Source organism: Nannospalax galili, unplaced genomic scaffold, assembly GCF_000622305.1.
Source record: "Nannospalax galili isolate Female #2095 unplaced genomic scaffold, S.galili_v1.0 scaffold231, whole genome shotgun sequence".
Lineage (NCBI taxonomy): Eukaryota > Metazoa > Chordata > Mammalia > Rodentia > Spalacidae > Nannospalax > Nannospalax galili.
Window position 1 is genome coordinate 4,074,928 of NW_008330120.1, and position 16,886 is coordinate 4,091,813.

A 16,886-nucleotide genomic window follows, 5' to 3' on the forward strand; every position below is an offset into this window, starting at 1 on the left:
GCACATTACATTAAGGAAGTCGGAGTGGAAAGCAAAACAGAAGCTCAGAAAAGTGGTTGACCTGGGGGAAGTGACAGGGGAAGTGTTGGGGCTTCTGGGAACGGTTTAAGTTGTTTCCTATGGATACTAGTGGCTGAGCTGCGCCCCTAGGATCTGAAGGTTAAAATCTGACAAAACAGCCAACAGAAAGAATAGCTTTAGGGCTGGCAGGATGACTCAGTGCTTTAGGACTGGCAGGATGACTCAGTGCGTAGAGGAGCTTGTTGCCAAGCCTGACTACCTGAATTCAATTCCCAGGACCAACATGGTTTAAGGAAAGAACTGACTCCTGAAAATTGTGCATGTCTCAACCCCAATAAATAAATAAAATATAACAAAAACAAGACTCTCCTGGCTAGATAAGATACACTCTTTAAAACAGTAAATTCAGCCGGGGTCAAGTAAAGAAGACCACAGGGCAGAGATGGAGAGGATAAAGGCTCATCTTTAGGGCACTGTGGACATATGGGCACAAACTGACCTGGAAGCATTAGTTCCAGTTCTGTATTCAAATCCAGGGTCACTCCCCAGGGATCAGTTTTGTCTTCTGTAAAATGGAGACCTGTTCTAATCAGAGGCCTGCAGAGGCCTCTCCCAGCATAGAAATATCTGATTCTGACACATACTCTCAAAACAGCTTGAAAAAAGCGACACATTCCTGCCATCTTGTTTTTTAATGCTGGACCACTTTGATACTTGAGAAACAGACATCAGGATAAGTGGAGCCCATGAAATGAGAGGACTCTGCACTGGAAACAGTTGGAAGTGAGGGCTTCGGACATGCCTGGTTCTCCTGTTAACTGTTCCTGCTTGGAGGGCACTTTCTGGGTAGCCTCAAACTCAGAGATAAATGCCAGAAGGCTGAGCCAGGAGGGAAGCCTGCTTTCCCATGAGCCAGAACAGCTCCAAAAGGTTGTCAACTGTTCTAGTGTGTCTAGCTCTTTCCTATTTGCTGGTTGTTTATTTATTTGCGACAGGGTCTCCCTATAGCTCCAGCTGGCTTGAACTCACTATGTAGACCAGGCTGGCCTCGATCTCACAGAAATTCACATACATCTGCCTCCCAAGTGCTGGGACTAAAGGCGTGTGCCACCACGGTTGTCCTCTTTCCTTTTTAGAGTGGAGAAAGACATGAAGTTATTTAGAATCGCTCAATGGTACAACTAGGAGCTGACCTTAGCCATCATCAGTCCAACACTCCCAACATAGATGAAGAGAAAAACAGAGAGTGTCAGGATGCTCCTTAATATTAGCCTTGGATTGATCGTAGCTATCCCTGAAGTCAAGGGAACCAGATCACCAGAGCTCTTTGTGATAAAGAGGAAGAGGAGGAAGAGGAAGAGGAGGAGAAAAAGGAAGAAAAGGAGGTGGAGGAGGGAGAGGAAGAGGAGGTGGAAGAGGAAGAGGAGAGGGCGGCCAAGATGAAGCTGGAGGAAACTTGAAAGAGGAGGCGGGGAAGCCCCAGAGGTGTTTTACTGTGGTCTGATGGGGAGCCTGCTCAGGGACAGAGGACCCGAATTCCCCTTCAGTCCTTGTGGTCTGTCTTGGTTGCTACAAGGGCCCCCCAAAGGAAGCGGCCAGTTGACAGGCTTCACCGAGACAAACCTTACAGCTCGGAAGCCACCTGTCTTCCTGCGTTAAGCTTCAATGGTAAACTCAGCGTTCCCTCACACATCAGTCTTGAAGTAGACAGTGAAGCCTGTGTGTCTAAGTGTTTAAAAGCTCCTGTTGGGTCTCTTCATTCATTCCACAGGGGAAACTTGGTGACAGCATCACATCTACTTCCTTTCAAGGAAAGGGAGAAAGGCCTTTGGTTTTCTTCCTTTAGTGGTTTGGAAAGAGGTTTCAGTTAACACCAACTAGCAGGACTTGCTCTTTTTAATTTTTTTGCATTTTAAAATACATTAAAAATATTTTATTATTTTTTGTTTTATGTGTATGCATGTTTTGCCTGCATGTATGTAAGTGCACCCGTGTCGTGCAATGCCCTCAGAGGTCAGAAGAAGTGGTTGGATCCCCTGGAACTGGAGTTACGGACAGTTGTTAGCTGCCATGTGGGTGCTGGGATTCGAACCTGGGTCTTCTACAAGAACAACCAGTGTTCTAAACCGCTGAGCAATCTCTCCAGACCAAAATACATTTTTTAAAAAATTTATTTTTAGTTTATATGTATGTGTGTTTTCCCATATATAAGTGTCTTATGTGCATGCAATGCCCATGGAGGTCAGAACAGGGCATTGGAGCCCCTGAAACTGGAGTGACAGTTGTTTAGCCACCACCTGGGTACAGGGAGCCCATCCCGGGTCCTCTGCAAGAGTAGCCTGTTTAGCCACCACCTGGGCACTGGGAGCCCATCCCAGGTCCTCTGCAAGAGCAGCCTGTTTAGCCACAACCTGGGCGCTGGGAGCCCATCCCGGGTCCTCTGCAAGAGCAGCCTGTTTAGCCACCACCTGGGTACAGGGAGCCCATCCCAGGTCCTCTGCAAGAGCAGCCAGGGCTCTTCACCACTGAGTCATCTCTCTAGACCCTAACTTTTTATATTTTTATTTAGTGTGTGAGTGTATGTGCGTATACATGTCACATGCATGAATTCATGGGTGCCACACATGCTTGTAGAGCTCAGAGGACAACTTGCTGGAGTCACTTCTCTCTTTCCACCATGTGGGTCCTGAGAATCGAACTCAGGTCATCAGGCTTGGCAGCAAATTCCTTTACCCCTGAACCATCCCACCAGCCCCCATTACTTTTTCTTAAAGAACCACCACTAAGGCCTCTCCCGAGTCAGCTGCTTAGACAGCAGCTGGGTGCCAGGTGGAGACAGGGTCAATTGTTCCAGAGAAGTGAGGCAAGGCCTGTCTTGTGGACAGCTGCTAGAGGCTCAGATAGCTTCCCCTGGTGTCTGGAGCCGGTGCCTGTGTGTGGCAACTGCTCTATGTGACAACTGTCTGTGCTAGCCTAGGGAGTTGGGAAATCTGAAGTATTAAAACACTTTGAAGGACTCGCCTTCAAATCCTGTTCACAGGCAACACTGGATGCTGGAGTGGAATGAGGCTGAGTGGTGTGGGTGACATGCTCTGGAACCACAGCCACACATACCTCAGAGCATGTCTTTCCCTAGGCAGGGACATTTCCAAGACCTCTGTTAGAGCCATGGTTGTGTGAGAGATGTGCCATTTGAAGGAAACGCCAAGTGTCAGATGTTAGGGAACTATGGTGACTAAACGCCGAAGACTGTGATATCTATACACAACAGGAAGGCGATTCCTTCATATATATATGGGGGGGGGTGTTCATGTAGCCCAGGCTGGTTCACACTTTCTCTGTAGCCAAGGATGACCCTGAACTTCTGATCCTCCTGCCTGCACCACCCAAGTGCTAGAATTACATCACCATGCTTCATTCATGTGGTGTTGGCAATGGATCTCAGGGCTCCATGCATGCTTGGCAAGTACTCTACCTACTAAGCCCCAGTCCCAGTCTGTCTGCGCTGAATGTTTAAAGCTCCAGGAAAGCCAGGGCTGTGGGAAGAATACCACACTACTCTTTTTCTAATTCCTTTCCCTCCTTAAAACCCTAAACTGTCCACTGTGCTTTTTCCTGTCCTCTATTGTAAGTCGTCCTCTGACCTCCTCACTCAAGCTGAGGCACAAACACACCCCTCAAGTGAATAAATAAATGGGAAAAAGTCTTTCAAACATTTCTGTAACCTGTCTGACCCTGCACAGACCCTGAGACACCTGTGCTTTTTCCTGGCACTACTGTGGCTGCATGCACCTCTCCTTCTGGGGTCCGTTTGCGGCTTTGTGTGTCTCTGCAACAATTCTAGAGTAGAATTTCTGGGTGAGGGACGTGTGTGTTGAATGCAGTGAATAGGGCCTTTGACACTGTGGGCGGGGACCATCATTTGTCACCAGCACCCCTGGGGATCTCTGAGGTCTAAAGGGGTCACTATGAATACCCATGCTCCCACACACAGTTCAGTGGACCTTCGACTGGTCCGGAGTGGCATGGAGTGGCCAGTCTTGGGGCAGACACAGGGATGCTGAGAGTCTGAGTGATGAGGGGAAGCCTTAGTCCTGCTCAGCAGCGGTCTGAGGCCCTATTTGTACATCTGACCTAGTACAGGGCACTGAACAGAGCATGTTGAAGCCATCGGGTGTTCCCATACAGTCAACCCTCTCTTTCGCTTGGAGACATGCTCACCTGTCTGGGGAGGCTCACAGTCTTTTCACAGATGATCCTGGCCCTGGAAGGTGGGTCAGGCAATTCGTAGACTTGGGCAGTGGCTGATGGGGGCCCCTCCACCCAGCTCTTCATTGGTTCATACACCGGATCTAGGCGTGGTGGACGAAGCAGGGTGGGCGCCGGGTAGGCCACCTCTGAGCTGTTGAGATCTGTGTCCAGACCTCTCGGGAGCAATGGACAGGGTCTGTCTGTGGGGACCTCCTTGAGGATGTGGAGGCGGTTGGCGGGGGCCAGGCCTTCCCTCCCATGGAGCAAACACTTCCACCAGCCCTCGCTTTCCGGCACATTTTGCTCCACAATGGTCAGGATGTCTCCTCTGGAGAAAGCCAGCTCATCAGAACAATCAGGGTGGTTGTCATAAAGTGCCCTGGCCAGCAGAGTCTGGGGGAGAGAGTACACTGTTAGAATCATTGCCAAAGGTGCTCCTCTTCCAAGGCCGCCCAGAAACCTCAGTGCAACCACCCGAGCTGCTTCCTTCCCCTCGGAGGCTCTGGCCCAGCTTTTTTTTTTTTTGCCAGATTTATTCTTCCCATCCTTGGGGTTCTTGGTGACATCATACCCTCAGGGATGTTTTGCCTGCACTGTAAAAACCAAGACAAGTAACTCTAATAAAGCCCTTTCTTAAATTTATAGACGCGATTCCCCTTGTAATTATACATGAGTGCAGTGTGGTAAGATGGAGTTAGGTAAAAAATCCTGCGTATACCATGCCTTTGGGTTGAAATTCTTTAGCTGTATGTCCTTGAGTTTATTGGCAACCCTCTCTGAGTCTCTGTTTCCTTTTTCTAGAAAATTAGAATAACATTAATACCTATTAAAAGGGTTATTGCAAGAATTAAAAGTGTTTGTGTATATACTAATGTGTTTATGTGTGTGTGTGTGTGTGTGTGTAGGTATACATAAAATAAATAAATCAGATGGCTCAGCAGTTAAGAACACTGACTGTTCTTGTAGAAGACTCAGGTTCGAATCCCAGCACCCACATGGCATCTAACAACTGTCTGTAACTCTAGTCCCAGGGGACCCAACAGCCTCTTCTGTCCTCCATGGGCATTGCACGACTTGGGTGCACTTACCTACATGCAGGCAATATACTCATATACAAAATTTAAAAAATAAAAAATAAATAAATAAATAAATCCTCTTCCTTTGCTACTCTGTCCCCAGCATCAGGCTCAGACCCAGGTATATAGGAGGAACTCAACAGATGTTTGTTATCTGAGCATGAGGGCTCACACTACCAATTTCTATACTTGGGAGGCTGAGGCAGGAGGGTTGGGAGTTCAAGGCGTACTTGGGCAACTTAGTGACCTCTGTTTTGAAAAAATAATACAAACAAAGCTGGAGATGTAGTTCGGCGGTAGAAGGCTTGTCGGGCATGTGAGTAGCCCTGGGTTCCATCCCCAGTACTGAGTACTGGTATGGGAGGGGGGGCTAGGGAGGGGCCATGGGACCAGGAGGGTCTAGGAAGATTCCATCAATTTCTACCCTTTCCACCTGGAAGAGCTTCCCAGGTCTGTGTTCCCTGCTCTGCCTGGAATATATTTGTTTAAAAATCTTTGCCAAGGAAACTTGAAAAGTTTCATTTTAAAAATGTTTATTTTCATGTATGTGTGTATGTCTGTGAGTGAGTGCCACATGTATAAAGGTGCCCATAAAGATCAGAAGAGGTTGTCAGATCCCCTGGAGCTGGATTTACAGGCAGCAGTGAGCCACCCTGGCATGGGTGCTGGGAACCAAACCTAGATCCTCTGGAAAAGCAGGAAGTGCTCTTAACCAGAGTCATCTCTCTAGCCCCTGAAGTGCTTAAAAAAGAAAACTTTAGCTGGGAATGGTGGCAGATGCCTTTAATCCCAGCACTCGGGAGGCAGAGGCAGGCGGATCTCTGTGAGTTCAAGGCCAGCCTGGTCTACATAGTGAGTTCCAGGACAGCTGGGGCTACAGGGAGACCCTATCTCAAAAAAAAAAGAGAAAACTTTAAAAACGTATTTAATATTTTTATTTATGTGTACGTGCATGTGGCAGCATGGGTTTCTATATCATGTGCTGGTGGCTGTGGAGGCTAGGGGGCTTCGATACCCTGGATAGGAGTTTGTGATCTACCTGATGTGGGTGCTGGGAACTGAACCTGAATCCTCTGCAAGAACAGTAGGTGTTCTTAACCCTGAGCCGTGTGTCCAGCCCCTGAAATGCTTCTTAACCCACTCTTGGAAACACCCAGACTCCTCAGACTTCGAAGTCAGCAGCAACCTTGGTGGCTCTGTGAGTGGGTGACATCGGGGCACCTTGGGAAGTCGGCCACCTCCCTATTTTCTCCACCGTGAGTTGATTTTTATTTATTCATATATTTTTTTGAGACACAGTGTCCCTGCAGCCCAGGTTGGACTGGAACTCACTATGTAGACCAGGCTGGCCTCAATCTCACAGAGATCCGGCTGCCTGTGCCTTCCAAGTGCTGGGACTACAGCCGTACGCCACCACGCCCTGAATTTATTTTTTAAAATATTGTGTTTATTATTTTTTATGTGTATGGGTGTTTTGCCTGCATGTATGTAAGTGCACCTGTGTTGTGCAATGCCCATGGAGGTCAGAAAAGGGTGTCAGATTCCCTGGAACAGGAGTTACAGACGGTTGTTAGCTGCCACTTGGGTGTTTTTCCAGAGAACCCAGGACCTCTGGAAGAACAGTTACTGTTCTTAACTGCTTTCTATCTTTCCATCCCCCGACCTTGAATTTATTCTCACAGACAGGTAGGAAGTCCCGAAAAGTTACAAGCATGCTTGCAGAGATTTCCTCTCCCCTTGTGGTGAACCTCAAATCCTCACAGGGACTTTCACAATTAAGTGAAAGGTGGCATGACCCAACTGTGCCCATACCTTCAAGGCCCGTGTGATTTTGCATCATGTCCCGCACTTTCTCCTCACCTCCCACAATCACCATTCTTGGGGGGGTTTAGTCTTTCCACACACTCTTCCCTCTACCTCTAGATATTCAGCAGCCTTCCATCCAGTGAAATCCCACACATCCTTCTAGACTCTTCTTGAATGTCACTTCCTGAGAAAAAGGATTCTCTGACGCCACCCCACAAACCAAACGAGCTCTTCCCATTTGTTCCGTGTCTTTCCCTGCTCGTGTTGGTCACGTTTGTATTTGATTCACAGAGCTCAATCATACCTCTGTCTGTCTCCTGATACAGCAGGGTCCATACTTCATCTCAGCTGCCTCCCCAGGGTCCACACCCCCAGGGACTGTTTGTTAGCCTCTTCATTGGGTTGATGATGGACAGGGCTAATGGCACGCTGCTGAGACTGTAAAGTCTTTAGGAGGTAAAAAGCCACAGCATGAAACCAGAGCCCCTAGTTCTGTCTAGAACAGAGGAAGAAGGGGGCTTTCTGTGATCCCTTGGCCCCCCTGTTGGGAAAGCTTAAGAAAGAATGCCCACAGAGAGGAGCAGAAGGTGAGGTACAAGCAGGCCTGGAAGTGAGCACACCGTTTCACCATCTCTGAGTGTGACGTGGCAGGTACTTGGGTTGGAGCATTCAGCTAGGTTGATGCACTGAGGGATTAGAGGATGAAATCTCATGTAGGGGCTGGAGAGATGGCTCAGTGGTTAAGAGCACTGGCTGCTCCTGTAGAGGACCTGGGTTCAGTTCCCAGTGCCCACATGGTGCCTAACAACCATCTGTAACTCCAGTTCTAAGGGATCTGACGCCCTCTTCCGAACACTGCAGGCACTGCATGACACAGGTGCATTTATATACATTCAGGCAATACACTCATACATGTAAAATAAGAATAAATAAAATATTAAAAAATAAATAAAACCTCATGGAGTGTCTGCTAAAAGCCCAGATGGTGAAATGACATGCTACTTTCTAGAACTGTTTTGTTTTGAAACTTGGTAGCTCAGGCTAAACTTGAACTCCTGATCCTCCTGTCTCCACCTCCTGAGTACTGGGATTACAGGAGTGCACACACCTGGAAAGTTGTATTTCCAAGAGATTCATAGTTTTAACCTCTTTTAAAAATAACTTTTATTAAATATTTTTGGATTCTTGAAACTTTGTGCGTTATGAGTGTATTGCCTGCATGCCTGCAAGTGTACCCACGTGTGCAGTGCCTGTGAAGGCCATAAGAAGGCATTGGATCCTCTGGAACTGGAGCTACAGCTGACTGTTAGCCACCATATAGGTGCTGGGAACAGAATCTAGGTCCTCTGTGAGAGTAGCCAGTGCTCTTAACTGCCTAGCCATCTCTCCAGTCTAATAATTTTACCTCTTTGAAAGTTACTTTTTAGTAACTGCAGTACTCAGGAGTCACCCTGGGCTATGCTGTGAGTTCCAGACCCTCTTGGAGAAAGGAAGAAAGGAGAAAATTATGATTTATCTGCCTCCTTCGGGAAGGAAAAGCAGAGCACAGTCTCCACTCCTCTTTACAATGCAGTGAAATGCATTCGAATAGCTTTTGAAGGGAAGGCCAGTCATCAAGGCTTGTGGCGGGTCTGGTTCACCTCAGTGTCAAGGAGCAGCACCTGAAGGGCGGTTGCCCCACCTGACCAGGCGGCAGTGGCTTCATGCAGGGTCTGTGTCTCCAGAGAATAATGGACCATTAGGATCACCCATGCCAGGAAAGGCCTCCCCATGGAACACTCACAGTTGTGTCCGATGGACAGCAGCTGCTTCATTCCTGAGACGTGCTGACCGCCTGCTGCCCAGGGACAGCAGGCCTCAACTTTGAAAGCAAAGGGAACCCCTAAATATGCCTCAGCACGAATCCCTTCTGTATGGCAGTTCGTTATAAACACCAGGGCATGTCTCTGGACACCGCAAGCAGTTATTGTTTCCTAATTAATTAATCAATTAATTTTTTTCAGTGCTGGAGAGTGAACTCAGGGACTCAGGCAGGGTAGGGAAGCACCAAACAAAACTGTCACCCACGTCTACAATTTTTAATCACAAAGACTATCAAAGTTTGTTACACAAGAATGAAGCAAGCCGTCTGTGGTGGCATATGCCTATAATCTCAGCCCTTGGGAGGTGAAAGCAGATCGATCACGAGTTCAAGGTTCTCCTGGGCTATAGGAGATCTTGTCTCAAAAAGCCAAAACAGGCCGGGCATGGTGGTACAGGCCTTTAATCCCAGCACTTGGGAGGCAGAGGCAGGTGGATCTCTGTGAGTTCAAGGCCAGCCTGGTCTACATAGTGAGTTCTAGGACAGCTGGGGCTACAAGAAGATCCTGTCTCAAAAAGACCAAAAAAAAAAAAAGCAAAACAAAACAGCAACAATAATAACAAAACCAGAAGAATGCAACACGTGGGAATTCTTGGTGGCAAACAGTAGGGAACAGGGCCCTATGCTATATCACAAACTCCCAGAAGCCTCAGACATGGGCTATCTAGCCCCCATTTTAGAAAGGGAGGGCCAGAGAGATCTAACGACCTGTCCAAGGCTGTTTGGACTTTGGCGGGTCTTCACTTCTGTTCTTCCCCCTTCCCCACCACAGTCTGTCCTCAGACCCCAGACCAAACGGCATTCCAGAGGCACACAATGGAACCTATCAGATTCTGTATTGAGATCACAACCTAAGCATCTGGGCGGGGGTGGCTTTGAGGCCCCGGTGTTCAGCCTTCAAACCTGCCATTCCTGCCCCTATTGATGTCCCTCCAGCCACATTGTTTCTTGAGTTTTTCATAATGCTCCCACTAGGGACCTTCCCCTCACTGTTCCTTCTGCCCAGGACACTCATGCACCAGGTCTTTGCATGGATGGCTCCTAGCTCAGGCTTCCCCTCTGCAGAGGCTTCCTCCCTCCATGCAAAGCTGGGGTCCCAGGTGAAGGTCCTTTGTGCAGGCTGGAGGAGGAGGAGCCCAGTGGGTGCGAGGCACTGCGGGTTTGTCAAGCAGAGGGAGCAGACATGGAGGCAGGCCCAGGGGCGGCAGCAGTAAGCCTTCACTGTGCACCCAGGATCCTGGCACTGTGCTCAGCTCTCCACACATAACAGATGGAAGCAGTTGACAGCCACGGCCAAGAAACTCAACAACTAGTTCAATGGTGGCTGAGGCCAAATCACAAGCTATTCTTTAATAGGGTGTTAATTTGGAAACATTGGCACAGATATTTAAGTGACAATGTAGGACATATGTTTATCTTTTTGTTCCTCGTGGGCACACAGGGAATTAGAGTCTCAGTATGAAGAAGAGATATTCTTGTTTTGTGATGAAAAATATATTATGTGGGGGGGGGCGTTCACACGCACTATAGCATGCATGTAGCGGTCAGGGGACAACTTGCAGGAGTCAGTTCTCTCTTTCCACCATGTGGGTCCCAGGCATCAAATCCAGGTTGTCAGGCTTGATGGCAGGTGCCTTTACCCACTGAGCCTTCTCTCCAGCCCCAAGATGTTCTTTTCTGTTTTCACTTTTGTGTTTTTGAGACAGAATCTCATGTAGCCCAAGCTGGTCTCAAATTCCCTATTTAGTTGAGGATGACTTTGAACCTCTGATCCTCCTGTCTCCACCTCCAAGTGCTGGGATTACAGACATGTGCCACCACGCCCAGCTTAGAACAAACACGTGGAACCAGGCAGCCTGCTTCCTCCAACTCTCCCATTCACATTCCACATGCCCCTCACACCCTTGTTCTAGCTGTCACGTTTCTCTTTCTCTTCTGAGATGCCCTCTCCCTACCCCTTTTTCGGCTAATTCCTCCTCACCCCCCAGATAGACGTTTCCAGGGCCACTTTTGCACATGCCCATTTTCATACAGCAGCCAGGAAAGGGAAGAGAAATGAACAAGCATTTGGAAGGCAGAAGGGGATGGGCTTAGGGCCACAGAGGCCAAGAACAGGAGCAGGGAGCCTTCTGCACCTGCCACAGTTAGTGTGCAAACTACTCAGCTGGCAGAGGAAAGCTGGTCTTGGCCACAGCAGGAGACAACAGGGAAGTCATTCATTCATTCATTCATTCATTCATCCATTCATTCACCAAGAAATACAAACATAGAGAACCGCCAGCTGCAAGGAGCTCTGCTGGAGACACTGTGGTGAACAACACACTTCCTGTGATGTCTTCTCCTGGAGGAGGCCGTCTCCAATCCAGCCTCCATGGAAGTAAACACAGGGTCCATAGAAGTAAACATGGGGTTCACAGAACTGAACATGGGGTTCAGAGAACTGATCATGGGGTTTACGGAGTAAGCACAGGACTTCTACTTCCCTTGAGTGTGATGGAAAGATAACACGGAAGTTATAGGAAGCCATGTGTGCAGTTGGGAAGTTGTGATGGGAGAGGACTCGGGGAAGGTTTCCCTTTGACAGTGGCCCTGGAAAGTTCTAACGTGGGGTGAGGAGGAGTTAGATGAAGAAGGTGAAAGGGCTTGTCAGCAGAGGAAGAGAAATGTGTTAGACGGAGGCAAGGCTGTGAGGGGTTGGGGTTGGTGAATTCGGATGTTGTAGGAACCAGAAAGTGAGCAGGCTGCTTGGATGGCCACACACAAGGGTCAGGGTGTTGATTTTTGCCATGGGTGCTATTTATACTTTGTCACTAGGTGGAAAGTGGATTGCACAGAGCCAGGCACATGAGAAGGAGGCTAACGAAAGCCCCCTGTGTAGGTGGGTGGGGACCAGCCTTGGATGTGGGCAGGGTCTACTTTGCCAGGGCTCCAGGCTGGAGAGGGGCTGGGACAGTGCTGTGTCTGCCAGGGAAGCACCTTGGAGGAAGGCAGGAGTGTCACCAGCAGAGAGGGAGGAGGCACAGGCTACCCAGCGACCCTGAAAGTACCAAGACTGACAGGCCCACATGTCTCCTGAAGAGCTGACAGGTCTGCAACTTCTGAAGGAGGCGTGAGGAGCCATGACAGTTGTTCCAAGCTGTAAAGACCAGCTAGGAGGCGTCCAGCCACATAGCTCCCTGAACTGAGGCCAGGAATCCCCTCTGCAGGCTGGGCCGGTGGACACAGTTCCTTCCTGACAGTGGCCCGCTCTGCCTCTCAGCTGTACCTTCGCTTTTCATTCCTTCAGTTTACGGAAGGGACAAAACCACAGAAACTCAAGTGTCAGACCTGGGGGCGGGGGCAGACAATGTTTGCTTGGTTGGCCTCATCATCAGAGCTCTGGGGCACTTCAGACCTGGGGAAGTCTGACACTCAAGGTCACCCAGCAGCAGATAGTACGGCAGGGGTCAACCTGAGTCTGTCACCCTGGATCCTTCTGTTGCTGTGTCCCCAAGCAGTCTCCTGCCCTCACTTAAATCTGTTTCCTACACTCATCTGCTAATTCTTTTTCAAATAGGTTTTTCTCTTTTCTTTTCTTTTCTCTCTTTTCTTTAAGACAAGGTCTTACTATGTAGCATGGCTGGCCTGGAACTTGCTAGTAGACCAGACTCATAGAGATCTGCCTTCTTCTGCCTCCCGCGTGCTAGGATTAAAGGTGTGTTCCACGCTAGACCTAATCTGCTAATTCATAAAGCCAAATGCAAACCTAGAATGAGCGGATTTAAGAACAGCAGGGGTGCAGCTCACTGGCAGAGGATGTGCCTGCTGTCTGCAAAGTGCTGCATTCCAGCCCAGCGCTGTAAACAACAGCAGCAGAGAAACACTGAAGCAGAAAGAAGGGCCTGGGCAGGATATGGTTACGCCAGCCAGGCGGGGACAAGACACGTGGGCGAGGTGGGGACCACGGCAGACATAGGCAGACATTAAAGGATTGCTTTCCTTCTTGAAGAACCAAGTCAGAAAAAAGTAAAATATCAAATTGGTGATATGGCTCAGTGGCTAAAGCGCCTACCCAGAAAGCTTAGTGCATGTGCACACACACACACACACACACACACACACACCCCATATACACAATAATAACAATAAATAATAAGTAAAGTATCATTAAGCACCCCAAGGAAGCACTATGTTATAGAGTCCCACCCACAGCTTGAGTCTAAAGGGTCCCACCATGATTCTCTTGCAAGGTGAAGGTTGGCACCTGTAATCAAGGCAGGACTCTGCATGATCCCGAGTTTGGGGCCTTCCTGCTTCCTCCCTGCTTCCTCTAATCAGGAGTCAGCCAGCATAATGGTGTCTAATCCTGCTTCCTGCCCACCTTACCTCTCTTAAGCCTCCCTGCCCCTAAACTCTTCTGCTTCCAAAATAAAATATAATAGCTGGGGCACATGGAGGTAGAGCTCATAAGAAGGAGTCCATCCAAGTGGCCCAGGAACACCAGGAGGATTCATCATGCCATAAGTCTGCATCAGTGGAGAGCGCTCCAAACAACAACAGTCCAGGCAGCATCGATGGGCCCAGGCAACAAGGTGGCCTCTGGCCCTGGTTTGTATAAAGATGCAGAAACCTCAGTGTCAAAAATCACATGCATGTGAAACATGGTTACATTGAACATTTCAGCTCATCTTTACGGGTTCCATGACTTATTTTCAAGAATTCTTACCTTTACAGGAAGGAGACAACTTGTTCATACTTCCCCTCTGAGGACTATGAGAGAATGGCTACACAGAAACCATATATTGTTCTTTAAAGACAGCATGCACTGGCCATTGAGATCACTCAGTGGGTTCAGGCTGTTGACCTGAGTTGGATCCTGGGAACTACATAAACATGGAAGGAGAGAACTAACCCCACAGTTGTTCTCTGATCTCCGTAAGTGCACTGTGGAACAGATTTGCCCCCTCCTCCTCCTCTTCCTCCTCTTCTTCCTCCTCTCTCTCTCTCTCTCTCTCTCTCTCTTATCTCTCTCTCTCATACACACACACACCACACACAGGAATAAAATAAAATTTGTGAAAAGAACCATACACTGTGCCTGTGGAAAGTCATTTGCTGTGTGGGAACTGTGACTCACTGAGGTGAGGCTTCTGAGGGAGCGTTAATGCTCAGGTCACTGAAAGAGCCTGTTATATATCTTTACGAAGGAGCTAAGCAAGACTCTGGACGTGAGAGCTCAACACAGGGTGAAGAAAATTCTTTGATCATCTTTAAGGATGAGTTCTCTCCCAGAGTGTCCTTGGGACTATCTGGTACTGTAGAACTACAAAGCTTGCCTAGGAAAGATCAAAGCAGAGTCAATGGTCTCATCCGTTGGACTGTGATTGCTTATTTTCTGTCATTTTTAAAAAGTGCATTATGTTTAGAAAAATGACAGAGAGAAAGAAAGTTTCCAAGATTACAACGAAAACACCCTGGCCGCCTCCTTTTCCTTCCCACACTCACTGAGAGGGGAGGCAGAGGAGGAAGGACCCTGGGAAGAGGCAGAGGAGCTGAGTCACAGTTCATTTGGGAGCGACTTCTGGAGAGAAGAGAGATGTAGAAATCCCTAGGAACTGCAGCAGAGAGATCCTGCACAAAGCCCACTCAGTCACACAGACTGCTTATGACCATGTGTGTCAGCAAATATCATTTTCCTAAAATTCCTCAAGAAGAGAAAAATTGTCCTGTGTATGTGTGTGCCTCAGTGCACATGTGGAAGTCAGAGGACACGGCAGGGGTCGGTTCTCTCCGTGCGGTCCTGTGAATAGAACTCAGGTCTGTAGATTTGGTGGCAAGTGTCTTATCTACTGAGCAATCTTGCCAGCCCCTCCACCTTATTTGTTTGTTTGTTTGTTTTTGTCTTTTTGAGACAGGGTCTCCCTGTAGCCCCACCTGGCCTGGAACTTGCTATGTAGATCAGGCTGGCCTTGAACTCACAGAGATCCACCTGCCTCTGCCTCCTGAGTGCTGGGAGTAAAGGCGTGCGCCACCACACCTGGCCCTCCACCTTATTTTTTGAGAAAGGGTCTCTTCCTGAACTCGGAGCTCACTGATTCGGTTAGACTGGCTGGCCATCCAGCTCCAGAGAGCCTCTTGTTTCTGCCTCCCAGGCCTGGGGCTGCAGGTATGTGTCAGCTCTTCATGTGGGTGCTAGACCTCTGAAGTCTGGTTCTCCTGCTTGAATGGCAAACACCTTGCCACTGGGCTACCTCCCCAATCCTGAGAATTCATGGTTTTTGACAGTGTTTGCTCCAGCAGCCTTAGAGTGGGCCCACAGAGAAGTCGACCGACAACCATCGTTAAAGTGGATGGGCGGGGGCTTACTACAAGGGGCAGGAATACTACTGGGAGGTACTTTAGGTCCAGAAGAGACCTCGCAGCTCAGGCAAGACGGGGAGTGGTGGCTGAGTCTCCAGGCAGCCCTGGAAGCCGCCCTGCCACTCTCCCGTTCTGGTACCCTCCTTCAGCCAGCTGTAGGATGCTTAGGTCTTGTGTACAGAGATGCCATCAGGCCGGGGGGCCTGCTGTGACGGGGCACAGTACCCACAGCAAAGGAGGCTGTGCAGAAGCAGGCCATAGCGGCCTCCACTGCAGGTGTGAGGCATTAGTGCACTACTCAGAATTACCATGCTGACTTTCCTCTTGCCTGTGAGCTCTGCAGTTGTGAGGGAACACACACACACACACCCTGCCACCTGCTATTAATGTTTCTAACCCTCCTCTTCCCTCGTTTTCATAGGCTCCTGTCTGCTTTCTTTGTTCCCTTGACAAACGAAAGAAGCTTGCCCCTCCCTCCCCCCTACCTCCCTCTGTCCCTCCATTCCTTCCCTTCCTCTCTTTCTCACTTTTCTTTCTTCTGTATAGAGGATCTAACCCAGGACCTTAAGAATTCTAGGTACAGCCCTTTTGCAACCATCGCTGAAGCGGGAGCCGGTGATAAATGGCCAAAATGAGGTTCAATCCCTTTGTGACTTTTGACTGAAGCAAGAACCATAAAAGGCATTTCAATGCACCTTCTCACATTCGGAGGAAGATTATGTCCTCCCCTCTTTCCAAAGAGCTGAGAGAAGTCCGATGTTTGGTCTGTGCCCATTCGAAAGGATGACAAAGTTAGGTTGTACGAGGGCACTACCAAGGTCAGTAGATTGGCAAAGTGGTCCGTGTTTACAGGAAGAAATATGTCATCTACACTGAGTGGGTGCAGCAAGAAAATGTTAATGGCACAACTGTCCATGTGGACATCCACCCCAGCCAGGTGGTTATCACCAGGCTAAAACTGGACAAAGATGGCAAAAAGATCCTGGAACAGAAAGCCAAATCTCACCAAGTAGGAAAGGAGAAGGGAAAATAGAAGGGAGAAACCATCAAGAAGATGCGGGAGTCTCATACACGACTGTCGTTAAAAACTGCCTAAATGATGAAAAAATAAAGAGCATACTAGGTGCAATCTGTATCCCTAGCCTTTTTTCTCCTTTTCTGAGAAAGGATCTTGTTAAGCTGCTCAGGCTGCCCTTGAACTACTGACACTCCTGCCTCCATCTCCCAGGGGACTGCAGTTGCAGGCCTGGCCATCAGGCCCAGCATGAAGCTGCTTGTCACTTTTACTTTCTACAGTGACTCTTTCCAGAGCAATGTTTACATTAGAGTAAAATTCCATGAGTTATAGGGAACCGAGAGTCACTTAAAATAGCAAATCAGCTTCCTATGACATGCCCAGCCCTTGCCCTCGACGTCTGTACAGATATTCAAGGCCAAGGCAGTGGGAGCCATAGCTGGTGTGTGGCACAGCCACCCATCCCCCACCCCCCCACCAGCTGTGCTCCATCCTCTGCATTCTGTTAACAGAAGTA

At 48.7% G+C, this 16,886-nt stretch overlaps 1 protein-coding gene and 1 pseudogene across 1 annotated transcript in view; one reads left to right on the forward strand and one right to left on the reverse strand.

The window, feature by feature from the left end:
* The window catches only part of Cass4 (Cas scaffold protein family member 4), a 21,295-nt gene extending 14,071 nt beyond the window's left edge, over positions 1-7,224 (reverse strand). Inside the window, exons 1-3 of the mRNA XM_008842801.2 lie at positions 7,161-7,224; positions 4,996-5,069; positions 4,243-4,665 (exon numbers count right to left, since the gene is read on the reverse strand). Of these exons, the coding sequence (XP_008841023.1) occupies positions 4,243-4,665; positions 4,996-5,069; positions 7,161-7,224 (561 nt within the window). The remainder of the gene's footprint in view (positions 1-4,242; positions 4,666-4,995; positions 5,070-7,160) is intronic.
* An 8,761-nt stretch (positions 7,225-15,985) lies between these two features.
* LOC103741871 lies at positions 15,986-16,450 on the forward strand (annotated as a pseudogene).
* The last annotated feature ends 436 nt before the right edge of the window (positions 16,451-16,886 follow it).